A 27,478-nucleotide genomic window follows, 5' to 3' on the forward strand; every position below is an offset into this window, starting at 1 on the left:
TATGGTATTACTTTTGTGAAGATGGTCCAAGCATCTTTGGGAGTCTGGATGGCTGGAGGTAACAAAAAATGAGTGGTGTTCCGTCAGACTGATAACTTGTCTCCAGCATAATTCCCTTTAGCCAGAGAGATGTACAATGAGGTGAAAAAAGTCGTGGGCACCTCCTAAATTTGTGTCAGGCCTGATGCAGCACAAACTGGTGTATTTGCCCCATACAGCAATTTCAGGGGGCACTAAGTTCATATTCTTGAAGAAAAAAAAACCTCGTTTCACAAAATGCCTAGCATTCAGCACACATGGGTCTATCAATTATTCATATGATTTTGAAATGCATCTCAGCTGGTTTTTGAACATTTTTGAACACATTCTAAGTTGATTTTTGAATGCGTGCACAGTGCATGTGATGTCTCTGCCATAGTGTATGTGATGTCTCTGCCAGAGGAAAGCCCGTCGCATCTAGAAATAAAAAACTTTCCCGCAGACAAAAGGAGACAGGACTGTATGAGCTGAGCCAAATAAACCTGAACAGGTTGACTAGGTGTGCGAATGAACACCATTGTTATAATTATTAGCAAAATCCAGAGATTCAAACCACCAAAGTGGAAATAAATTACTAATAGGAATAACAAGAAAGAACGATCACATATTATCTTCTTGGTGTATCTGAGAAAATGAAATTTTGAAAGAACATTTTTGCCAGATCGCTACACTACTAATGGTCAGTTGCACAGTCACTGGTTGGCAGCCACTTAAGTTCTGTTCTTGGAATAGCGAGGAAAATGCCTTGTACGAACATATAATAAAGCCTAACCGGAGAACAGACACAGGATAACTGAACCGGTGATTCTGGCAGGGTTAGTGACGTTAACAGGGGAATAATTTTTGACAATGGCAGGAATAGTTACACAATTACTGGTGACAAGATTGTTAGAATGAGGAAGGAGAAGAAACGAGTACATCACACAAATTATATGGAAGAATATGATTCCAAATTTATATAAAAATTTCGGGCCACTACTTTTTGAACTCATTGTGTCTTGCTTGTCTCTTGTCTTTACTGGTTTTATGTTTCTTGTATTTAATTTTACATCAAACAAAAGAGAAAGTTATCAGCTAATAGGCAATAAAGAGTGCAAATTTTCTGAAGAGTTCTTATTCTCTCAGTCACAAATAATCCCACTCAGTATTAACTGAGCTTTTTTAGGGATGTAGGATGTCAAACCAGCTGACTGGGAGCAGGAGAGGCACCACAGGACATTTTAATTTCCGCTGTCTCAATTCCACAGAGGGAAATACAGTGGCATATCGCAGAAGAATGTTGTATGAAGAGGCATGGCAGTTTGCTTGACTGAATGACGTGTTTAACATTTCCTTGAACATATATGTTTTATATATCAAACTCTTCTGAAAGATGTGCACTACATGAACATATTTTTGAAACAAACATATCTTTTTTTTCTTTTTTTTTCCTCCTTGATGTCCTATCTCAAACACTTGAGGGGGAGGGGGAGAGGCCCACTATCAAGTTTTTGCCCCAGTTTCCAAAATATCATAGATCTGGGGCTTGATACTGTTTAATGTTGTTGACACACACAACAGTATAATCAAGGGGAACATTTCTGACTGTCACTGTGACATCAAGTGCAAGCATGGTTTATGTTCAAAAGGTGTTGAATTTCACAATGTTCCTGAAGAGCTGCAAGTTATTACCTGCAAAATGTACTCAATGTGATATCCATCTATTGCTCTTGAACTTTTAGTGACCACAGTTTTAATGTTTTGGCAAGATGTTTATAATCTAAGGCAAGCCCTTACTTCATTTTACGTAAAAAAATTGTTTTGAATGAATCTTATCCAACAAGCAATTTCCATTGTGATGAAACAAATGATAAAAACATTATTTTATTTTGAGGAGGTGATAATTTAGAGTTTCTAGGAATTTTTGAAAATAATGGTTTGCACATAGCTGTATTGCCACTTTATTAAACAACCAGTTTTTATCAGAAATGGCTCATCATCAAGTGTAATGTGACATCATTATTGAGATACATGACAAATCATAACTACTAAGAAGAGTAATGTTGGTTTATGGCATGACACATGTTAATAGTTGGTTGGTTGGTTTAAAAGAGTGGGGAAGGGACCAAACTACGAGGTCATCGGTCCCTTGTTGTGAAGTAAACAATACCACAAGGGTGACAATAAGACAATGAGACTTACAACACAAAACAGAGTGAAAGGAAAAACCACAACAATAGCTGAAGGGCAACAAACACTTAAATGGACAAAAGGGGACAAGAAAGATGCAAGATACAGGTAGAAGAGGTTAAAACAAGTAAGCAGGTTACCATGGCTGGCTGACCATGAGGATAAAAAGGAAAAGCCAGCCACTCTGCAACACATTAAAACCTCCACCCTGAAAGCACTAGAGTAGAGGACACACAGGGACAAAGGACATGTGCTAAAACTTAGAGCAAATGATAAAACTCAACCTCACGAATAAAATGTAACACTAAAACTGCTGTTGAGGCATTGTCGCCCAAGGTAGGGTGCTGGGAAAGTTAAAAGTCCACCACAGAGTAGCTAAAAGTGGGCAGTCCAGCAAGAGATGGATGACCGTCATTCCTGAGCAACACCAAAGTGAGTCCTCACGACAGAGGAGGTAACCATGCGTCAGCCACATACGGCCAATGCAGAGCCGACAGAGAACTACAGAGGCGTGCATGGAGGTCTTCCACAAATTCATAATTTCCTTAATGACACGCAGCTTGTTGTGCGTACAGAGGTTATGCCATTCTGTCTCCCAAAGCCGCAAAACCTTGTGACATAATACTGAACACAGGTCAGTTTCAGAGAAACCGATCTCCATAAGTGGATTCCGCGTAGCCTGTTTGGCCAGCCTGTCGGCAAGTTCATTCCGACATGACCTGGGGTCCAGACAAACACCACTGAACAACTGGACCGTTCCAGGGCATAGATGGACTCCTGGATGGTCACTACCAAAGGATGACAAGGGTAGCAGTGGTCGATAGCTTGTAGGCTGCTCAAGTAGTCAGTACACAGGAGAAATGAATTGCCTGGGCATGAGCGGATGTGCTCAAGAACATGAGATACGGCTGCCAGCTCTGCAGTGAAAACACTGCAGCCATCTGGTAAGGAGTGATATTATATATGACCTCCATGAACATAGGCAAAGCCAACGTGACCATCAGCCATCAAGCCATCAGTGTAAACCATTTCATGCCCCCACATGTTAATAATTAGGATTTGTCATGCAATTGATTAATAATGTCACATTATACTTGAGGGTGGTTGGTTTCTGAACAAAACTAGATTAGATTAGATGTACTTTTTGTTTCAATAGATCCATGGTGAGGAGATCCTTCAGGATACAGAACATGTCAGAAAATAAGAATACACAATAAATATTTACAAAGAAAAACAAATTTTCTGACCTATGTTTCACAGGTCTCAAGTGAAATAGTCCTCACAGATGCAGAGTAAGTAATAAAAAAAAAAAATCAAAGAAAATCATAATCTCTACTTTAAGAAAGTGACAGTACAGCTGTGTGCAAAACATGATTTTCCACAAATAATAAAAAGTAAGTGAACTCCGATAACAGAAATAAAATGGTGTTGTAAATGAACCAAATTATATGCACTGAGATCAAATGGATGGGCCACTGTGGATGAAATCAATGAAGATGCAACGACATGAAATGATATCAGTTAAAATCATTCAGATAAGATGAACTTGCAGTGCAATGAATACGTTGTGACACTTGCAAATTTGTGCCAGACTGGGATTCAAACAAGCACTTGCCTTGACAATTAAACTATCTGAACATAATTCCAGGCCTGATTCAAACATTTGTAGTCACTGTTGTTTTCACCTATGAGTTATGAACACTCCTCCCATGTGGTATGTGGGAATAGCACCTATCCTGCACAAAGGATCGATATGAATTGAATTCAATACAGTGCCTGGAAATGAGTGGACTGGTGTGGATGAAATCAATGAAGATGAAAAGCACGACACGATATCAGCGTAAACTATCCAGATATGCTGAACATACAATGTAATGCATGGGTTGTGACAACTGAAAATTTGGGCCTGACCAGGACTCGAGCCTGAATTTCCTGCTTTTTGCAAGCAGTCATCCTCACCATCAGGCTATCTGAGAATGCCTCCAGGTCTGGCTAAAATGTTTGTGGTCACTGACATTTCCACTGATTCAGTACATACATATGGCACTGTAAGCCATGGACCTCCAGTAGCTCCATTTTCTCAGTGGTGCTGTTCCCCCATACCCTATGCAAGAACATCTAGTAGTAGTGTTCAGTATTCATATGAAAGCATATATTATAAAACCACATGATAATTTCAGTGTTACTCAACATGAGAAATGAACAGTTGAAAGATTTCTCTGCAGTGTGATTCTTATGAACTGCAACTGTTAGGAAATAAATGCATATTTATGGATTCTGTTGTTATAGAATGCTATTTTGAATAATACTGTTAACATGGCAAGCTTAAATATATGTTAAATCTATTTTAGTAAGATTGATAAAATATCAATCAGCACACATTTAAAAAATGTAATATGCTTTTTTTGTGAATACTGGTGGTGTTATACTTACATTGGTACTGGTGCAAAGCAACACAGACACAATAATGACAAATTCAAAAGTCATGCAATTTTTGAAACAGCATTCATAGTTTCCCAGTTCCACTGAAGGAATTACATAGATTGACAGTACGGTATCTGACAAAGCCAATGCAATTATGTTCCAAATGCACTAATATTTGCAAACCATAATCAATAAAAAAAACTACTGGAAGCAAAATAAAAAAAAAATATTAATGCCACTTAACCTGTTTTTAGATAATCGATCAATATAAATGTAAATTAAAGGAACTGAAAGCAAAAGTAACAACTTGGCATACCATAAGCTACCGTACTCAAAATATAATCAATTTACTTTGAGTTGATGCTATACATTTTTTACACTTAAAGAAAGAAGTGTGTAAATAGCTGAATTACTACAAAGGTAGTAGGCAACGACTAACAGAAAATTCTATGTGAACTTTGTGATGCGTTAGCCACATTTCGACCAACTGTATGAATATTATGGAGACAAATTCAGGGATAATCTAAAGATGTCACTGAAAACATTTTTGAGAAATGTTTTAACCAGTATTATCAGAAAGGAAATGGACACAACAGAGAAGTAATGCACTACAGACAAAATACATTGAGATATAGTGACAAGACAAGTCTTTAATAATTGCAAACATAATGATGTGTAAAAGCCTGCTATCAAATGCACACTTAAAATTAGAAAACACACCCATTCCACATACATAAAACATAGAGATGTTTGAAAATTTGTAATAACCTCGCACAGTGACTTCATGTGAAGGAAGAGGATCCTGCTGCTGTTCTCCAGAAGGCAAATCTTTTGATAAAGTAGAAAATATTAAACACCAAATATTAAAATGTTCTATTATAATGATAATAATAATTATGTGAAGAAAAGTAACTAATTTTTGTGACAGGTTTTGCACTGTATTTATTTATTTTGAGTGATCATTTTAATAAGATTATATATAAATGATAAATATTTTATGCTGAAAGCTACACAGAATGGTTCATCACATGCATATACTGATAGCTAATGTATATTAACATAAAAGGGCCAAGTACCAAACTGAAAGTACACAAACACATATCATTTGGCCACAATTTTTCCCCTTCACACTGTCATCAAACATAATAAGCAAATTGGTATCATTTAATAAATAACTTCGTCAAACCAGGAAGCAGGTTTGGACTGCAAATCAAACTGTAGGTTCTCCTATAACTTGTTGGGTAAATTAGGTCAAAGGTCTAAGGAAGTCATGGATCCAATAGGACCAGGCTTATTAAAGCAGTATGGTGTTCAAACCAACCTTTGATCACTGCTTTACTTTTACTGTTCTTTTGCTGCGAAAGAAATCTGCAAATTTTGCTTTCACAAAACATCTAGATCAAGTTGACGTTACCAATAAAAAACAAACTACTATTTAACAGTTGACTGAACAACTGAAACACTTAATGATTGTTTATTGTTCAACAGGTTGCAACATACATTACAATCCACTTTGAGATAATCTTCAGTGGCATAGTCACAGGACTATTCAGAAAGATATTGCAGTGCACAGTATGTGTCTCATAACACTCTAGATGGTAGATTGTATTTAAAGAATACTGAATGGGGAAAAAGCTCATGAAAAGACAAAATTGAAATACAATTTATATCTGGATATACCAAAGATATAAGAATGCATGAAAGAAGAAAACAAAAACTTATAGAAGTTATAACATAACATCACAAACATATACATCAATTGTACTGATTATAAAACTTCAAAGAGCAGAGGTTCATAGACTTCAAGATGAGGAATTTGTAATTTGAGAAGTACTGATCAATTTGATTTGGTATTGATAAATGTTTCACACTGAATATACATGACGGGTCTAATTAAGCTCAGTATCATCATAGTGATGAAAACTTATTCTGATTTACAGAAACTGTACATAACAACTCCTTCATGGTCTATTTCTCCAATCATACATTGTAAAATGATCATACTTTTTAACTGTGCTTTTGTGTAGCATGTAGCGACATAAGTTGGCTAATACATACTGCGGAACATTTTTGTTGCAGAGTTCTACATAATAGCTACCAAAATTAATGAAAAAATTTATCCTAAGAAGGCCCCATTAAGTATCTTGATACCTGATCAAAATACAAGGCTTGGAAAATTTATCCTAAGAAGGCCCCATTAAGTATCTTGATAACTGATCAAAATACAAGGCTCGGGGGAGGGGGGGGGGGGGGGGGGAGGGGGAACAGATGACACTAAACATGTAGAATACATTTATTTAAATGGGATAAAAATAAAAATGCAGAGGGTACATTGAAATCAATGCAATAATATCAGCTCTCTCAACATTTTGTCCTATCAGTTTGTATCACACACACATCTGCTCTTTGCACACTGTCTAGTTGATGTCATTTCTTTCCATAGGCACCATGAGTGCTGAAAAAATTATTTTTCAATTACAAAAGATGTTGGTGCTTTTGCTGGAGTTTAGCTTCTGGGAAACATAAACTATTGTAGGACTTTACAATGGTTGCTTCTTTTAGTTTCAGTCTGTGCTGCAAGGCTTCTCTTTACAACAACATTTATAGTAAAGAATATATGAATTCTGCAGCTATTTCCAATCTTTTTGCAGCCAAGACTGCATAAATTCTTATTTCTGACAACCAGTTTCAACAGATATAACTGTCTTCTTACGGTCTTCAAAAATGTGTGTTACAAAATTTGTTCACTGGGAGGGAGAACCTCATACCATGTTGTCATAATAGTGGATAAAATGTAGCACTTTATGTAAAGATTTGTTAAAAATTAAAACATTTGCGATTAAAAAGCACCTAGTACATATAGCTGTGTCTGTACACATAGTGTTCACAGATGATTGTTAAGCCTTAAAAATCACAAAATAACGTAAAATACACATCTGCATATATGATTATGTTTGCTTGACATGTTCCATTCACTGACGATCCACCTCATCGAAGATGAATCATCAATGAATGGAACAAGTTGGAAAATGATTACATGACAGGTGTTGAGCTACACAATGTACTTGATGCACAGCATTATTGCAGTGAACTATTACTTATCATTACTTGGACATCTGAATGAACAGACATTAATGACAATTACCAGCTTTCTGAAATTAATTTGAAATCAATATCTTGGCAACATCTGTGTTGGTGTTATCTATTAGTGACATATGAAAATTTGTGCCAGACTGGGACTCAAACCTGGACTTCTGACTTATTATGACAGATCACCTTAACCACTTTGGCCATCCATGCATGCCTTCTGTACCAGTACGTAGTACATTTGTACCTAACGCAGTTGATGCCAAGATATTTGTATTCAGCAAATTTATTTTGAATTAACTTCAGACGGTTGTCAATCATTATTAATGTCTGTCCATCTAGACATACAAGTAAATATTACATGCTGATGCAGGCGCAATATGATAATATCGAGGTCTCGATTCCTCGTAGTCTCATTTTCACTGTTGTGGGAATACAAAGTAAAGCAGCAAGCATGAAGAGAAGAATGTAGTAGACTACGGTACGGGGATGTAGACAGTGTGACATATGGAAGTTTGAGTTAGTCCAGGAAGTGTGCACGGATAGCTGAAGTGGTTAAGGTGATCGCTTACGATAAGTGAGAACTCCAGGTTGGAGTCCTTCTCCCCCACAAATTTTCATCTGTCACTAATAGGTAGTACACCTATACCTAACACATCTGATGCTAAGGTACTCATATTCAGGGAAAGACTCATGTATTATTAGATCTCTTTCAGGAGTGTTTAATTGCACACATTTTCCTATGGCTTATTGGGTGTAGTCCATGGCTTGTTCAGTTTAAGATGGGGATAACTGTCTGTCTGGATCATATGTTTCATTATTGTAAAAGTGTAAGAATCTTATCAGTTGTTTGAATCTATGGAAGAAATTATTTGGTTGCATGAACAATATTTTTGCAATTAAAGTAACTTCATTATGATTTGTAAAATTACAAGTAATAGAAAACTATATTTATTTACTTTTTGTTGGTCACTACTGTTCTGGACTAGAACCTCATTGCTCTGTGTATTTGTTAGTTTCTTCAACTAGCACTCGCTAATTCCACATCCAGAAAGAACAAAGAATTACAAAATACTGCCAACTTCTGACATTTCAAAATACAAAGCCGCAGAGCTAGTTAACAAAAAACAGGGTGATATCAAGACGGGCAAAGATTTGTCAAGCACACAGCAGTGCCAAACCAGTGACAAATTAATGAGCTTTCAGAAATGGAGTTAAATTTGGTAATGCAAATGTCTCAGTCTTGGTCTTTGGCAACGAATTGGTCTCAATCACTTCTAATATCTCTACAATTGAGGGCCATATGAGGGAGTTACTGACATTCCTCGACCACCATGGAATAAGGATTAATGGATCCACATGAAAGGCTCTTCAGTGAGTTTGTCCACCAGGTGTACAGAGATCTGTGGCCGTGAAGGGATATGAACTCTGTTAGGTCTTTATTGACAGCCATTTCAAATATATTGGAAAAATGTATGACATATCATGGATAACCCTCTTTATACCAGAAATCTTCAAGTCGTGTTAGCAATATTAAAACGAGCACCAATAAAACCACAGTGGAAGTTAGATGTTGTGCACCAGTATCTAACACCTACTGTGGGACAGATTTTTCACCTCACATTCATTTCCAGATGAATGTCTAGCACTATCCTTCTATTCAAGTAGTAACAATGGGCAAATCAACATAAAATTCCACACACAGGACTCTAACAATGCTATGAAGTGGTGCAAGAAATGCAAGTTATTTCACCAACTGTACTGTAGTCTAATATATTACATGTCACTCATTACACAGCTTTAGTAGCTGTGCCAAGTGTTTTATTTTGGTTGATTAGATGTACAAAAAGAAACATGGAACATGAGATAATTCACAAATAATAATCTGCTAAAACTTGCACCAACACAAGTTAACTCAAGAAAATCATGTATTGGTCAATTAAAAGAAGAAAAGTTCTGAAACAAAAGATATACAATTTTTAAAAATCTGGAAGACCTCTTACATAAAAATGAAACAGTCACTAATGGATATGACTGCCTTAGCTGTCACACATGCTTTGTAGCAATGGGGAATGTTCTTTAAGAAGGGATCCAGGAACTCTAATACTAGTTCCCTGACCGAGCAAGGTGGCGCAGTGGTTAGCACACTGGACTCGCATTCGGGAGGACAATGCTTCAATCCCGCATCCGGCCATCCTGATATAGGTTTTTCGTGATTTCCCTAAATCACTCCAGGCAAATGCCGGGATGGTTCCTTTGAAAGGGCACGGCTGACTTCCTTCCCCATCCTTCTCTAATCCGATGAGACCGATGACCTTCCTGTCTGGTCTTTTCCCCCAAACAACCCATCCAACTAGTTCCCTGTCTTGGGAAAGGGTTGGGTAGAGGTCTGAAAGAGCCCATGCTGAAGTTTGTCTCCCCAATGCTTTATAGCATTCAGTTCTAGGCACATTTTTGGCTAGTTCATGTACTGGATATCTTCACCTAAAAGAGATTCATCCACCCAATTTGAATGCAGATGTACATTATCATCTATGAAGATGAACTCTGACTCTATTGCACCCTCTCCCCCCCCCCCCCCCCCCCCCCCCCTGAAAAGTCACACATGTGATTGCAGTATTTTATCTCACTACCACTGCCCATTAACAATATCCTTCAAACACTAATGAAGATACGGAGTTCCATAGGCCCATTCAACATGATCCTGTGAGATCACAAAAATGCTTTATTTGTGTGGTGTTCCTGTGATTATTCTGGCAATCGCATTCCCTAAGACAAATGTGCAACAAAAATTATTCTGAAAACTGGAGAAGTATATATCCATGAAGGGTCCATGTCTCTCTTTAATGTTTGCCCAGTCTTGATATTGCTGACTCTCCCTAATGAAATGAACAAATTAATCAGTGCCACATGTCTGGGACAGATTAACCATTCCGAGTATCCAATATGTAGTTCAGCAACTCACAGGGCAACTGGAAGTTCTGCATGTAAATTATTTGTGGACAAGATTGGAGTACATTGTGCAGTTAAGTCTAAATGTTTGTCTTATGGAATAGTCAATTTTGTACTGCATCTCACAACCATTTTCTAAACCATGAAATGATATTTTTCAGTGACTTCAATGCTGCTGAGACTATGGAATATTTCTGATGTGCATTAAGGCATTTGAGTATTCATATTTAAAAAAAGTGATAAACATCTCACTTTTTGTAAGCCTCAATAAAAGATTACACCATGCTTTCTACAGGCACAAACATGGCTGAGATGTTTTGGGTCTACTGCACAGCTTTTGGCTATCTGTAAATCATGTACCTAATCGACAAAATTTACAACATAAATAATAACGAAATAAGACTGTGCCAGTAACCAATATCTCCATGGATTCACTAAGAATCATTGCAGGTAAGTGGTAGAAGCAAAATATTGAATACTTGAGTATATATGCAGAAATAATATTCTTAGTCACTCACAACTTGAATCCAAGAAATCCTGCTCATATAAGCTTTCTACCTACCGGTTCACTAGCCATAAAATAAAATATTTAAATAAAAATTGGTACAAACTGGAATTCCTATTATATGTGTAAGATCTTTGTACAATTAACAACACTTGTTTGGAGAAGGAAAAATTTTGTGATATAATTAGCTTGCATCTTATTCAATTAAAAGGAAGAAAGGTTAATGTTTATTGTCCCTGTAATGTCAAGATCATTACAGATGATTAACTCTTTCAAAACAGGTAATTGTACAAACAGCTTTAGCATGATATCATCTTTGAGGTCAAATCGTTATTATGATGCCCCTGGGTTTAATACTGAGCACAACCCTTTGCTGGTATATATAAATGACTTCCCATCTTATACCGATAAAGCAGAAGTAACTGTCTTTGGTGTTAATTCAAGCATGACAACCAAGTTCACCATATAAAGAATAATAAATGAAATTTCCACTGAAAATATTGATTGGTTTTGAGGCAATACATCTTTCTTTGTACAATACTAGATGAATATCCATCATGAATAACAACAGGTTGTGGTGGTGAGGTATTAAACAACATAATTTTCTACATTTTTATGTCTTTCAATTGATTTTAAATCCAAATAAAATATATGGTTCCAGAGACATTTTCAAGTCTCAAATATCAATGATGTTTATATGCATACTGAAGCAATGAACAAAAATTTGTGCCAAGGCTAGGATTCAAAACTGGGTCTCCTGATCACTAGGCAACACACTAGTCACTATGCCACCCTGGCAAGAGGCTTTGCACAGCTGCATATTCTACCCTAGCATACCTCTCTCATCAGCCCAAGCTTCCATTCACACCTCAGCCCATTTGACATTTCACCTAAACTCAAACAGCATTGCAGAGTCTTTCCAACTGTATTGGAATAGCAACTCAGCATCGAACAAAATGGAGGATCCTGCCTGAAACCCAGGAATAGGTTCTTTAATCAAACGAAACTGCATGGTTCTGGAGACCTTTCAAGTCTCAAACATCTATGATGTATATATGCAGACTGAAGCAACGAAAAGTTTGTGGGACGAATGTTGCATGGGACAACGGGGACCGTAATATGATGTTGTTTTTTTGTTGCTAGGTGGATTCGCATCAGAGATATGAAGTCCCCAATGGGAAGCTATAGTCTGGTACTTATTTTCTGATAGTGGCTATTGAGACAAATCCAATGATGCGTAACAGTAAGGTCTTTGAAGGTCAATGAAGGTCAAAAAGGTGGCATGAACGTCCATTTACAGAAGGTGTTCAAAGTGATGACCATTGATATCAATGCAGTGCTGCAATCTTCTTACGGATTGAGTGGTATTCCTTATGACTTCGGCACTTATCAAAGCACATTCTCTGACAATTCTCTCTCGTATATCATTCGAATAGTAAATATTTGCCGAATATGGCTAATCCCTCTAACGTACCATTGACATGTAAACACCATTTGATGGTTTCACAATACAGCACTAATAGGAATGGTAAGACTAGTATCACCAAATCAAACAAATATGAATGATGTAATCCTTCGAAGAACGAGTCGATATGCTTCTCATTTATGGAGTATGCCAACGAAATTCAGTGAGACCAAGAGACTTATACATTGAAAGATATCCTCAATGTACTGACCCTACATGTCATACATTTAAATATGTGTATGATAAATTGAGAACAACTGTATCTTTAATGCATCGGAAACATATCCGGCAAAGGAAAGTTACTAACAAGGAAATGGAAGTTGGTACTCTTGCATCTGTGGTTTCAGATCCTTGTGTTAGTTCACATCAAATCGCAAGGGAATCTGGCATGAGCCACAGTAGTGTTGTTCATGTTCTGCATTGCCATAAATATCATCCTTACCATATTGGTCTCCACCAAGAATTAACTGGTACGAATTGTATGAGTTGCATTGAATTCTGCTGGTGGGCTGAACTTCAGAGGGATGACACATTTATTAATTTGATTTTATTCACTGATGAGGCTACATTTATGAACCATGGAAATGTTAGTTTGAATAACATGCATTACTGGGCAACTGAAAATCCATGTTGGCTGCGGCAGGTTGCACACCAAAACCCGTCGTCGGTGAATGTATGGTGTGGGATTCTGGTGGACAGAATTATAGGCCCCTATTTCATTGGAGGAAATTTTAATGGTAGGAAGTACACCACATTCCTCCAAGAAACATTAGGTCTGTTATTGGAAGAAATACCTTTAGGAACAAGGAACAGAATGTAGTATCAACAAGATGGGTGTCCAGCACATTTTTCAGTGATGGCTAGAAATGAGTTGCAGAGACAATTCCCAAATCACTGGATTGGACGTGGACAATATGTGTCATGTTTGGCTCATTTGCCAGACTTGATGCCTCTGGATTTTTTCTTGTGGAGATTCATAAAAGATATTGTTTATAAAGACATTCCAACTACACCTGCAGATATGCGAGAGACAATTGTCAGAGCATGTGCTTCGATAAGTGCCAAAGTGATAAGGAATACCACTCAATCCATGATAAGAAGATTGCAGCACTGCATTGATACCAATGGTCATCACTTTGAACACCTTCTGTAAATGGACGTTCATGCCACCTTTGTGACCTTCGTTGACCTTCAAAGACCTTACTGTTGCACATCATTGAATTTGTCTTGATAGTTGCTGTCAGAAAATAAGTACGAAACTATAGCATCCCATTCAAAAAACCAAAGTTGACCTTCATATCTCTGAAGCGACCCCACTTAGCAACAAAAACCAACGTCATTTTATGGCCCCCATTGTCCCACACAACTTTTGACCCACAAACTTTTCAGCTACTATCATACTTTTGGAGTTATTCTCGGTGGCAATAGTTAGTGACTCGCCCTGTATATTGAGAGGCCAATGTCAGAATACTCAGACTAGACAACAGGGGTCGACAAGAGGTTCATGAATTTACACCACTTATAGCCCGAACTGCCCGTTTCTCAGCCAAAAATATCCTTTGAGAATGGGAAGACTTACCCCAAAATATAATACCATATGACATAAGCGAATTGAAATAAGCAAAGTAGACTACTTTTCATGTCGAACTGTTACTTACTTCAGACACCGTTCGAATAGTGAAAATGGCAGCATTAAGTCCTTCAACAAGATCCTATATGTGTGCTTTCCATGACAGTTTACTACCTATCTGAATACCTAGAAATTTGAACCATTCAGTTTCACTAATGGTATGCCCATTCTGTGAAATTAAAATGTCATGTTTTGTTGAACTGTGTGTTAGAAACTGTAAAAACTGAGCCTTGCTGAGAATTCGGCATTAGTTTATTTTCTACAGTCGATGAACTTATGTCATGAACTGCACTATATGAAACAGAGCCAATATTGCACACAACATCCTTTACTACCAAGCTAGTGTCATCAGCAAACAGAAATATTTTAGAATTACCTGTAATACTAGAGGGCATATCATTTATGTAAATCTGGAACAGGAGTGGCCCCAGCACTGATCCCTGGGGCACCATCCATTTGATCATGCCCCACTCAGACCCTACATCACAGCCATCCTCAACACTGTGAAATATGACCTTTTTAAAGTATGAGGTGAACCCATTGTGAGCTACTCTGTGTATGGCCCAACTTCTGTAGCAATATTTTGTGATCAACGCAATCAAACACCTTAGTTACATCAAAAAGATGCCCAGCATTCAAAACCTTTTATTTAATCCCTCCTGTACCTCAAAGAAAAAAGAGACTATAGCATTTTCAGTTGTTAAACCACTTCTAAAACCGAACTCTACATTTTATAGCAAATCATGTGAAATAACATGATCCATTATCCTTACACACACAGCCTTTTCAATAACTTTAGCAAACAGTGATGGCATAGAAATAGGTCTAAAATTGTCTACATTACTCCTTTCTCCCTTTCTGTAAAGCAGCTTTACTACTGAGAAGTTTAATTGTTAAGGAAAATGACCATTCTTAAAGGAAAAATTACAAATATGGCTAAGTACAGGACTAGCATGTGCAGCACAGTACTTTAATATTCTGCTAGGCACTCCATCATATCCATGATAGTCATCAGTGATTTAATTATTGACTCAATCTCCCCCTTGTTAGTACCACAGAGGACTGTTTCAGACATCAATCTTGGAAAAGCATTTTCCTAGAGAGTTATATGATTCCCTGTAGAAACTAAGTTTTTATTTAATTCACCAGCAATTCTCAGAATATGATTGTTAAATGCTGTACATATATCTGACTTATCAGTAACAGAAATATCTTTACTATGAACTGACTTTATATCATTGATCTTGGGCTGCTGACCAGACATTTCCTTCACAACTGACCATATGGTTTTAATTTTATACTGTGACTTAGCTATTCTATTTGCGTATCACCTACTCTTTGTCTTCCTAATAAAATACCTTACAATACTGTTTGTAATGGGATACTGTAGCTTGATTGCGACTGCTTTTAATATTTTGATATAATTCTCACTTTGTGTTATCCCACTAGTCAGCCACCCAGGCTGCTTTTTACTGGAAGTACCATGTTTAGAACGTTCCAGTTGAAAGTAACTCTCAAAGAACATGAGAAATGTGTTACGGAAAGCATTATATTTGTCATCTATGTTCTCAGCACTATAAACATCCTGCCACTCTTGTTCCTTAATGAGGTTTAAAAAACTCTCTATTGCCACTGGGTTATCTTTTCTACACAGTTTGTAGTCATATATATAACATTTGTTTGAGTACAAAAACCTTTTAGTGTTAAAATTTGTTCATCATGGTGTATAAGGCCATTCACCCTTTTATTACCAGAGTGCCCATCTAGTAATGAAGAATGAGTAAAATTATTATCTATGGCTGTGCTGCTGTTCCCATGCACCCTGGTTGGAAAGAAAACAATCTGCATCAGGTCATATGAGTTTAGGAGATCTTCCAACATCTTTTTCTTGTACAATCACATACAAAACTAATATTGAAGTCACCACATATAACTAATTTTTGGTACCTCCTATAAAGTGCACCAAGAACCCTCTCTAATTTGACCAGAAATGCTCTGAAGACAGAGTTAGGGGATCTGTAAACAACAACAATTGGGAGTTTAGTTTCATTCAATTCAACTAACCCTCCACAACATTGAAATACCTGTTCAGTGCAGTGCTGTGATACGTCTACGAACTCGAATGGAATGCTATTCTTTACGTACATGGCCACTCCCCCACTCCACAAAGAACTTCTTGAAAAACAGTCAGCTAATCTGTATCCTGGGAAAGGAAGCTTCTGAACTGCCAAATTATTTAAGTGTTGCTCCAATATACCCATACTGTCAGAGTCAATATCCATAAGCAGTTCACTAACTTTATCTCTAATACCTTTTATACTTTGATGAAATATGCTAATTCCTTCTCTACTTGGATACCTGACATCCTCTGAAGGTGATTCCTTTGTTAGAGGGACTTCCTTTATGCAGGGATGCCTATCAGCTAACTTCAATGTAAAAAACGGTGCAGCTCTAACATCAACTGCTACAGGAAGTTTTCCATGGGCGATCCACCACCACCCACTACACTGTCACTTATAAGCTTTGCCAGCCTCCCCTTCCCATACCTACTGAGGTGCAGGCCACGCCTAGTGAAACTCGACCTGTTGATAGACTCAACTGCCACCACTGGAATGTGAGACATGCCCTTCGCCATCAGTGTCTTCTCCAACCCCATGTTAACATGCCTAGCAGCAGCATTAAGATGAGGCTGATCATGACGCTGAAACAGCTGCGTGAAGTGCACATTAAGCTTTACCAGGTCACCACCTGCATCATATTCCCCATCCCTATCAAGACTACTCCCTGCTGCACCCACAATCACTACCTGATCCTCTGTTGTAAAATTCCTACATAACTCCCCTACGTGAACAGTCACCTGAGCCAACCCTACACTAGGTTTCACAATGCTGGTGACCTGTTACTCACACTCCAACACTTCCTGAAACTGCTGGCCCACACATCTGCCATACGAACTGCCTAGCAGCAGAGCCTTCTTCCTTCTGTTACAATTTCCAACTGACTTAGGCTCCGGAACTGCTGAGGGCTGCTGCATGTTTCTTACACCTACAGCTAAAAGAGGCTCCTCTTCACTAAACTCTGACAGTTTGTCAAATCTATCGGTTATAGGCAAAGTACAACTGTCTGAATATCTCCTCCTCCTAGCTGCCTTCTAAACCAACTGCCAGTTCCCATTCCCCGGCGCCCTTCACCTGCCACAACCTATCTAGTTCCTCCTTTGTGTCTTGTAACTGCACCTGAAGGGTACAGATGTTATGCTTCTGCTCCTCTATCGACTTATTTCTGCCACAAATTATGCATTTCCAAGAGAGGATCTCACTAGAATGTCCACTGGCTTCCCCACTGGATTCCCGTCAATGAAAATACTTTGAACAAATCTCATTTGATTATAAGCCTCTATGCCTCGGTTTCACATAGGACCCCCCATTTCATTCGATTCTGAGGCGCAATTCCAACACAGTTGATGACCCTCTGCAATGCTGTTCGAGTTTAGGGGGAATATAAACTGGGCTGAGGCACGAACGGGAATTTGGATTGAGGAAGGTGTGCTAGGGTAGTCCATGCAGTTGTGCAAAGCCATTGTGCCAGGGTGGTGTAATGGTTAGCACATATGCCTCGTGAGCAGGAGACTTGGGTTTGAATCCCAGCCTTGGTACAAATTTTCATTCATTGCTTCAGTCTGCATATATACTGCATTTTAAATTCAGTTGGATCTCAAACATAAGCCATGCTTAACCTATTCTGCTCTGCTTGTCGCTCCTGATTTAGGCACTGAAAGTGTCAGAAATTTGGCTTTCTCTGAATACATTCTTTCATTAGGGTAATATATAATAATATCTCGAGGCAAATTTACACTTATTACAGAGTATTCGTATGTGTTTCATTCAATACACTAGTGTACTGTGTACACATGCAAACCACATGTAGATTCAAGCAACAAGGCAGTATTTTGTATGCATGTGTGTTAACAAAAAATGCAGGTTGTATAGCTGAGCCAGGGCAATCACTGCTTGGTTTACATGCCTATCTATTCCATAAAACGTATCAGACACAGCGAATGGTTATCTTTCCTTATAAAGCTTTATATTCCATTCACATTTTCCATTGCTATACTACTTACACAGCTGGTCATAATAACAACAGCTGTAGTGTCTGAAGTTTTTTGTTACGGTGAGTGAACGAAACAACCAGTATCAAATTGAAAACAGTTGTGGAATTATGAATATAACACTAGACATCTACTGTTCATAGCTTAACTTTACTTTGCAAAGAAAAGTGAAAACTATGCAACCATAAATATGTTTCTGCATTTCTGAAGTGAACCAAAAATGCTGATCTAAAATTTTAAAAGTAAATTTTGCTTGATACTTATGTCTGCTCCATGGATTGTGTTAATAAAATTAAAAATTATGGATATACTATGGGAAAAATGAGCTATTATTTGCCTTATTGCATATGCATGTTTCCTATAGGAACAATTTGTAGGGGGTTGGAGAATATTAACAGAATTGATTATGAAAACAGTATCTTAGAGTATTTAAAATTTTTTGATATGATTTATTTTTCTAAGAATGTCTGTCAGTTCTAAGTCTACCATATTTCTACATTGTTTTACCCTGTGAGAAAGAAATCTGTGACAATTCACAGCACGCTTCTTTGTATACATATGATGTTTCCCGTTATTCCAAGTGATTAGGATTCCACATATTACATGAGAAATTCATTATCTGTTCTTAAAATATTTAACAGACAAAAACAGTTCCCCAGAATTTGGATAATGAACCTACCAGTCATTTTACCCTCAACTGAATCTTTATTTCATTTGATATGCAGTAGATTTATATTTATGTATGAGAGAACTGACTCCATTTGTGAGTCGTTATTTGACTGTTCATGAGACACAAAATATGACATTTAGAGGCAGTTGCTAATCTGTATACCAAGCTGGTGTTTTTTCAGAATCTGACCAGATGTTTGTAAATATTTTTCTAGCTAACCACAGGATCTAAGAATTTTCTCACTAAAATTTGGCTGTACATAGATGGAGAACAAATGACATGAGATCTTGATCAGTAGACACAGATTAAATCCCAAATTTCCTACCAGAATGTAACCATGTGATAGTGTTGGTAGTGATCCATTTGTCAGAATGTTAAATAACATTATGATAAGGTAAGAAAGGGTATCCTGCATCAGTATTTCAGTATATAGCACAAACACCCATGAAAATGAGTCACAACATATAGGCACATACTAAACACCCAGTTTATCAACTACAATAAAAAGTCTCTTTCCAGACCCTATAATCTGTTGCTTTGCTTAAGCTTTTCCCACTGTAATTGGCAAAAAGTAAACAATAAATTGTTGTAAAGTTGTGATTTTACTTTGGGACCACTGGGACACACAGTTTTCAACCACCCACCATTTCATGAGATATATTTGAAATCGATTTTGAATTTCTCCTAGACACAATTCCACATCTCGAAACTTCTGTGAACTCACAATCTCTAAAACAAATTATAGTACCAAATAACTAGCAAAAATTGGAAAAAAATTTAATAAATAGCCACAGCTATTTGGGCCACAATTCTGGTTGTATGCAGTTATGACCTTTTGAAAGTACAGATTTTAAATTTTCTGCTCATTTGTCACATGCTCCACCCCACTGCAGCTGCCTGCAGCTTGAGTACTAAGTACTATATGGTGGAGTGAATAGGAGGTTTGTCCATTACTGTTGTGACATTGGTAACACGCTTTGTTCATTTTGTCAAAATGTGCAGTTTCTAACCTGTAGTTGGTGCCAGTTTTTATGTTGCTGTTCACCAATGCAGTGTAAGTGCATGAAACAATTTGGTGTGCCATTAAAGAAGTAGTGTTGTGCTATTTAGTTGTTAACATCACTGTTGTGCATTGTTTTCTTTGTATTTTAAAGCTGGTGCTGTTAAAGAGAAGTACATTTGCACGAGATGCCCTACTGTTCAGTGTGATTGACATGATTAATTTGCAAATCAGAAATCATTAACTTCATTTCATAAAATTTCTTCAGTTACTTAGGTTTATTCATTTAGATTTTGAGGTGTATATATAGCTGCAGCCTATCAATACTGTTGAAATAACATTACATGAATATACCTATTCAAAAAAGGAGATAAAAATTCACTTGACACCTTCCTGAGAGACAATCTCCACTCATTCCAAATTAATAATATAAGTGTAGACCAGATGTGGCTTAAATTCAAAGAAACAGTATCGGCAGCAGTTGAGAGGTTTATACCAAATAAACTAACAAACGACGGAGGTGATCCTCCTTGGTACACAAAACGGGTTAGAACACTGTTGCAGAAACAACGAAACAAACATGCCAAATTTAAACAGATGCAAAATCCCCAAGATTGGTGATCCTGTACAGGAGCTCTAAACTTAGCACGGAGTTCAATGCGAGACGCCTATAACAGTCTCCACAATGAAACTTTGTGCAAAACCTGGCAGAAAATCCAAAGAGATTCTGGTCGTATGTGAAGTATGTTAGCAGCAAGAAACAATCAATGCCTTCTCTGTGCAATAACAATGAAGATACTATCGAAGACAGTGCTGCCAAAGCAGATTTACTAAACACAGCCTTCCGAAATGAAGGCCTTCACAAAAGAAGACAAAGTAAATATTCCAGAATTCGAATCGAGAACAGCTGCCCAAATGAGCAACGTAGAAGTAAATATCCTCGGAGTAGCGAAGCAACTCAAGTCACTTAATAAAAGCAAGTCTTCTGGTCCAGACTGTATACCAATTAGGTTCCTTTTGGAGTATGCTGATGCGTTAGATCCATACTTAACAATCATATACAACCGTTCGCTTGAAGAAAGATCCGTACCCAGAGACTGGAAAGTTGCACAGGTCACACCAATATTCAAGAATGGTAGTAGGAATAATCCACTAAATTACAAGCCCATATCCTTAATGTCGATATGCAGCAGGATTTTAGAACATATATTGTGTTCGAACATTATGAATTACCTAGAAGGAAACGGTCTATTGACACACAGTCAACGTGGGTTTAGAAAACATCGTTCATGTGAAACACAACTAGCCCTTTATTCACATGAAGTGATGAGAGCTATTGACAAGGGATTACAGATTGATTCCGTAGTAAAACTGCGTGCTTATGGAATATTGTCTCAGTTATGTGACTGGATTTGCAATTTCCTGTCAGAGAGGTCACAGTTGATGGAAAGTCATCGAGTAAAACAGAAGTGATTTCAAGCATTCCCCAAGGTAGTGTTATAGGCCCTTTGCTGTTCCTTATCTATATGAACGATTTGGGAGACAATCTGAGCAGCCGTCTTTGGTTGTTCGCAGATGATGCTGTCATTTATCGACTAATAAAGTCATCAGAAAATCAAAACAAACTGCAAAACGATTTAGAAAAAAATATCTGAATGGTGCGAAAAGTGGCAGTTGACCCTAAATAATGAAAAGTGTGAGGTCATCCACATGAGTACTAAAAGGAATTCGTTAAGCTTTGGTTACACGATAAATCAATCTAATCTAAAAGCTGTAAATACAACTAAATACCTAGGTATTACAATTACAAACAACTTAAATTGGAAAGAACACATAGAAAATGTGGGGAAGGCTAACCAAAGGCTGCGTTTTATTGGCAGGGCACTTAGAAAATGTAACAGACCTACTAAGGAGACTGCCTACACTACACTTGTCCGTCCTCTTTTAGAATACGGCTGCGCGGTGTGGGATCCTTACCAGGTAAGACTGATGGAGTACATTGAAAAAGTTCAAAGAAAGGCAGCATGTTTGTATTATCGCGAAATATGGGGGAGAGTGACACAGAAATGATACAGGATTTGGGCTGGAAGTCATTACAAGAAAGGCGTTTTTCGTTGCGACGGAATCTTCTCACGAAATTCCAATCACCAACTTTCCCCTCTGAATGAGAAATTATTTTGTTGACACTGACCTAAATAGGGCAGAATGATCACCACGATAAAATAAGGGAAATCAGAGCTTGTACAGAAAGATATAGGTGTTCATTCTTTCTGCGCGCTATACGAGATTGGAATAATAGAGAATTGTGAAGGTGGTTCGATGAACCCTCTGCCAGGCACTTAAATGTGATTTGCAGAGTATCCATGTAGATGTAGATGTAGAATGTGTATGTGTGTGAGACTGAAATATTATGTACTCACATTACTTACTATTTTTTGTATGGAATAACATGTTTGTCCATAAGATTTCAAAGCAAATGTGTTCACTTGTCACCTCCTCTTCCCTCACCTGGCTGTGGTTGTCGTCATCCCGTATACAGAATGAGATATTTCACTCTGCAGCGGTGTGTGTGCAGATATGAAACTTCCTGGCTGATTAAAGCTGTGTACTGGACTGAGACTCAAACTCGGGACCTTTACCTTTCGCGAGCAGAATGAGATTCTGGAAACAGCCCCCAGACTGTGGCTAAGCCATGTTTCCGCAATATCCTTTCTTCCAGGAGTGCTAGTTCTGCAAGGTTCACAGAAGAGCTTTTGTGAAGTTTGGAAGGTAGGAGACAAGGTACTGGCAGAATTGAAGCTGTGAGGATGGGTCGTGAGTCTTGCTTGGGTAGCTCAGATGGTAGAGCACTTGCCCACAAAAGCCAAAGCTCCAGTGTTCGAGTCTTGGTCCAGCGCACAGTTTTAATCTGCCAGGAAGTTTCATCATCCCATATAGCACTTTGCACGTGGGCATTATGAGGATACAGTGGGGCACAATGAGTGACGAGCTACTGGAGCACATGAAAGTTCAAAGCTGAAATTTTAAGAGGTCGTTACTATGCACTGTCTGAATTATGGGCTAAATTTTCATGTGGGATTGATCACTGGGGCTGATACCTTTCAAGTGTGCTTTTTTCTCCTTAAAATCAGAGTTCAAGTTGGTGTTGTTTCCTTGTGAGTATTATCCAAACCTAACTACTTTTTAAAAGCTCTCTACATTTCAGTATTTTTTGGAAGATGCTTCTAGAATTTATCACAAATATTTTAACTGGTAGCAATCCTTTTGCTCCAATACAGTTATTTTTTAGAGTGGTGCAGCAATGTTCAACCCAAACAATAAGAGAGCTACCTAAAGTAATAAACCCTTGTATGGATTTACATGAAATATGCTAAACTGGGCATTGACTCTCATTCATAATGCACTCAAAGTAATTTAGAACTAATATACAGCTTCCTGCCATTTGGAACAACTCCAAGAAGTCACAACCTGGATTGCCACATAAATACTTAACACTGTCAGTGAGGCATCCCCCTCGGTTCAAAATCAGATGGCATTATCAGTTCTACTGACATTGCTGCAAATTGTGCATTTGGTTAAAATACCATGGATAATACCTGTCATCTCCCCCTTCTCTGCTATTTGGCATAAAGAACAAAGTAGGACCACAGAAATTACATTACATGTACCATTCCTTCTAGTTGGAGCCACAATCTGCAACTCAGTGAATGCTGTGCAATTGATGGCAGCTAGGATAACCACCTTAACATGTCGAACTGGGCCACAGGCTGAGTGTATATTGCGGTTGTTTTCAACACTAATCAGTTGCTATATGTTTGAACATATAATGGCTGGTTGGTTTGGGGAGTAAAGCGACCAAACTACAGGGTCACCAGTTCCTGAACATGTGATAATTATTAAGTAACAGCTGTTCTACATATGCTTTACCTTGGTAAGTGTGTAACTTCCCCACATTATCCCTTGCCAATGTTTCCTTCTTAGAGAATACCTAGACTTTCCAATCAAGCCTCTCACAGTCAAGTAGGTAGATAACAAAAACATATAGTACTTGTGCTTATGTATCTCAGGTATGTTATTTGGGGTAATTCACTAAACATACCAACATAAGACAGCCTCCAGACATTCGATAATAGTCAAAGTAACTTCTGATTGCAACAAACAGGGGCCAACTTATCTGTATAAGGAACTGTCATTTACAATAGTGATGCACTGCACTCTAGCCAATATTGAGCTTAGAGTTTGTTGTGAGTAATAAATTTATGCTGTATTCTAATGCAGAATCTTCTTGTGTTTCACCTTAATAGAGTTTCTATCTTGAAGTTTTACTATTTAAAAGTGCCCATGTAGAAATGATAGCAGATAACATGAGTGAGCAGGTATGAAACAAAAGTCTATAATACCAGTTGGAAGGATATTCACTGGGTAAAATATTAAATTTAGTGGAAGCAACTATAATCGTTAAATGAACTTACAGACACCTCCATGTCATGTGTCATTAACTGAAAACTCTGATAAGCTCAGAATCCATGATAAGACAAAGTGATAAAAAAATAATAAAGAAATTACTAATTACAATAAGTCAGACTGGAATTATGGAAATAACTCCACTGAAATAAGATAAGATAGTTAAAATGTGCACTTTACAGGTACACAAATACTCATCACAGCAGTTGATTTCATATCAGCTATATTATATGTGCCACTCATCAACATCTGGAAATGTCACAAAAATACACCACGATTCAAAACATGCACAGTTATTTATACAGTGAAGTACAGACTCAAACCATACATTTGGTTGTATGAAAGGTGTTAAAGAAAACTATTATTAAGTTTCTCCATGATTCACATGGCCTTACTTGCACAGAGAATGAAAACCAGCAACTAATAAAAGTATTTTAAAATGACAGAAAGGAATAAATTTACAATTGCTTTCCACATCATGAACATTTTGTGACATCTTCTAAACTGCCTTGTTGATGGTGAATACTGAACTTCAACAGAGTGAGCTGACACAATGGTTAAAACACAAGACTTACAACTAGAAAAGGGGATCACATTCTCATCCAACTATCCTGATTTTCAGTTTCCCATGGTTTCCCAAAAATCACATAACCCTCACTCCCTCAACCCTCCCATCCCCACCTGCACCCCTACAACCTGTTGAACCGAATAATCAGTCTCTGATGACCTTGATTTTACAGGACATTAAACTATAACATTCCTTCCCTTTATTCTTTTTATAAGGTGTATGCTTGCTGCATGTGTTGTAAATTCTTTCATATTCACACTTACATGTGTTGTGTCTGTTCTTTCAGACGTATCCAAAAGAACAGACACCATTTGTATGATTCAGCAGCCACATATAAAGAATGAAAGAGAAATTTTCAAATCTCAGCCTCATATGAGCATTGAATTACATGCAACAGCAACATGTGAAAATTTGTGGCAGACTGGGATTGAGCATGCCTTTTGTCCACCTCAAATGTCCAAAGGAACGGACACCACTCAAATAAATATGTACATATATGCACCTTGATGGCAAAATGACATTTTCTCTGTGGATGCACTCACTCATGCAAACTCTTCTGGATCTCAGCAGAACAGCTGTGAGCAAATAGCGGATAATGGGCAGAGAAAATTACATCTGTAATGTGCATCATGTGGAAATGTGGGGTGGATGGAAGGTATCCTTGGATGCCCAAGGTGGTTAAGGCAACTGATCTAGAGAAGCAGAGCATCTGGGTTTGAGACTCAGTCCAGCACAAAGTTTCACATGACATTTAATGCAACACCTGTATTCAGCTGATATCTGAAAATTTCTTGTTCACTCTTTGGTATGTTGAGATGGATAGATAAATCAATGGATAGCATCTTTTCTGCACTGCAGCTTGTTGGTAATGGACCATAAGAATGAAAAATTCCACTTACAGTCGAAGCATATGCATGTATCACTCTACACTTATTTACGGAAGCAACAGACTGAGTTTCATGCATTTGTAACTGATTTTTGTGCTTTTTCTTTTATTTAATTCTTTACAGGTGATGGCTGGAGGGAGTCATTCAGAATTTATTTTCTTTAGTATATATGTGTGACCACACATTTCATGAAAATAAGAACTGTGTAGCTGAGTATACTCAGTTACTATTACTGGCATACTGCTCTCAGGAAATGCTGGCTTATTCACCTAGGATAAAATATTTGTGGTAGGGCAACAACATACAAGTCAAAGATGGGGACAGAATAGCAGGTTATCACGAGTTGGGAAATTTTGTAATGCAGAGAAGTTGCAACAAAATCTTCCTAAAATGAGCACCCACAATGATTTATAGAGCTTAAAGTCAGGAAGACAAAACAGAATTTTTCAAAAAATAAGCATTCAGCACATGAAGATAATCGTTTCTGTCTCTGTTACAAAGGTATGCATAGAGAGCATACAACCCACATTACCAAATATAATAAATGAATACTTTAGTCAGGTATTTTTCCAGAGTACCTACAGCATACACAATTTGTGCCCTTGCTAAAGAAAGGTAATGTGAAGAGTATTGAAAACTAAATGATGGTTTTGTTACTACCTGCATTCTCAAAAATAACTAAAACTAACTTGAAGGATGGACTATTGTGTCACACGAATGATATAGGCTTTCAAACAAAGCACAGTTTGGTTTACAAAGTTGAAGATTACAGACTTCACAAAACTGGTACTTGAAGTTCTTGACGATGACTGTTTTACAGGCATATTCTTTAACTTGTCAAAGGTTTTTGACACTTTGACCATAAAATACTACTAAATATGCTAGAAGCACTAAGTGCAGGAAGAATAGATGTCAAATGGTTCCAGTCTTACCTGGAAAACAATCAGCAAAAGGTAGAGATAGTTCAAACATCTGCTGATAGTACATTTTTAGTAAAGCAACTGTCAGACAAGAAACTTATAGGTATTCTTCAAGGTAGTATATTGGTATTGGGTCCAGTTCTGTTCTTAATATGGAGAAAAGTTCACTTTGCTGATGATAGCAACATCATAGTCACTGATAAAACACCAGAACTCATATTAGAGAAAGCAAATGGAACTCTCAACGATGTTTACAGTTGGGCAGTATGCAATGAATTAACATCGAACATAAAGAAAACAAACAGTATGTGCTTGAGCATACAGAGGAAACACAGTTCTGTAACATTAAGCATTGATGATAAATTTATAGATTGTGTAAACAAGCACAAAGTTTTTAGGGCTGAATACTGATTGTCAGATAACATGGAATGACCACACACAGATACTGCCAAAATGGATGTCATCAGCATGTTTTGCTCTGGGGTTCTAACATCAGCTTTTAACAGCCAGTGTCTTGCAGTGACATGCTATTCCTACATTTACATACCTCTTAGCTATGAAATTCTTTTCTGGGGATCGAAGGCACAAAA

The 27,478-nt window shown here is 37.5% G+C and overlaps 1 protein-coding gene across 5 annotated transcripts in view; it reads right to left on the reverse strand.

The window, feature by feature from the left end:
- LOC124555163 (ankyrin-3-like) overlaps nt 1-27,478 on the reverse strand; it is a 904,646-nt gene that overhangs the window by 24,974 nt on the left and 852,194 nt on the right. For 4 of the 5 annotated variants that reach the window (XM_047128986.1, XM_047128985.1, XM_047128988.1 and 1 more), the window contains one exon: nt 5,401-5,460. The exons of the other annotated variant lie outside the window; for it this stretch is intronic. In XM_047128986.1, coding sequence (XP_046984942.1) covers nt 5,401-5,460 — 60 coding nt within the window. The remainder of the gene's footprint in view (nt 1-5,400; nt 5,461-27,478) is intronic. 5 annotated transcript variants of the gene reach the window in all.

The sequence above is a fragment of the Schistocerca americana genome, chromosome X (assembly GCF_021461395.2).
Source record: "Schistocerca americana isolate TAMUIC-IGC-003095 chromosome X, iqSchAmer2.1, whole genome shotgun sequence".
Taxonomy (NCBI): Eukaryota; Metazoa; Arthropoda; class Insecta; order Orthoptera; family Acrididae; genus Schistocerca; species Schistocerca americana.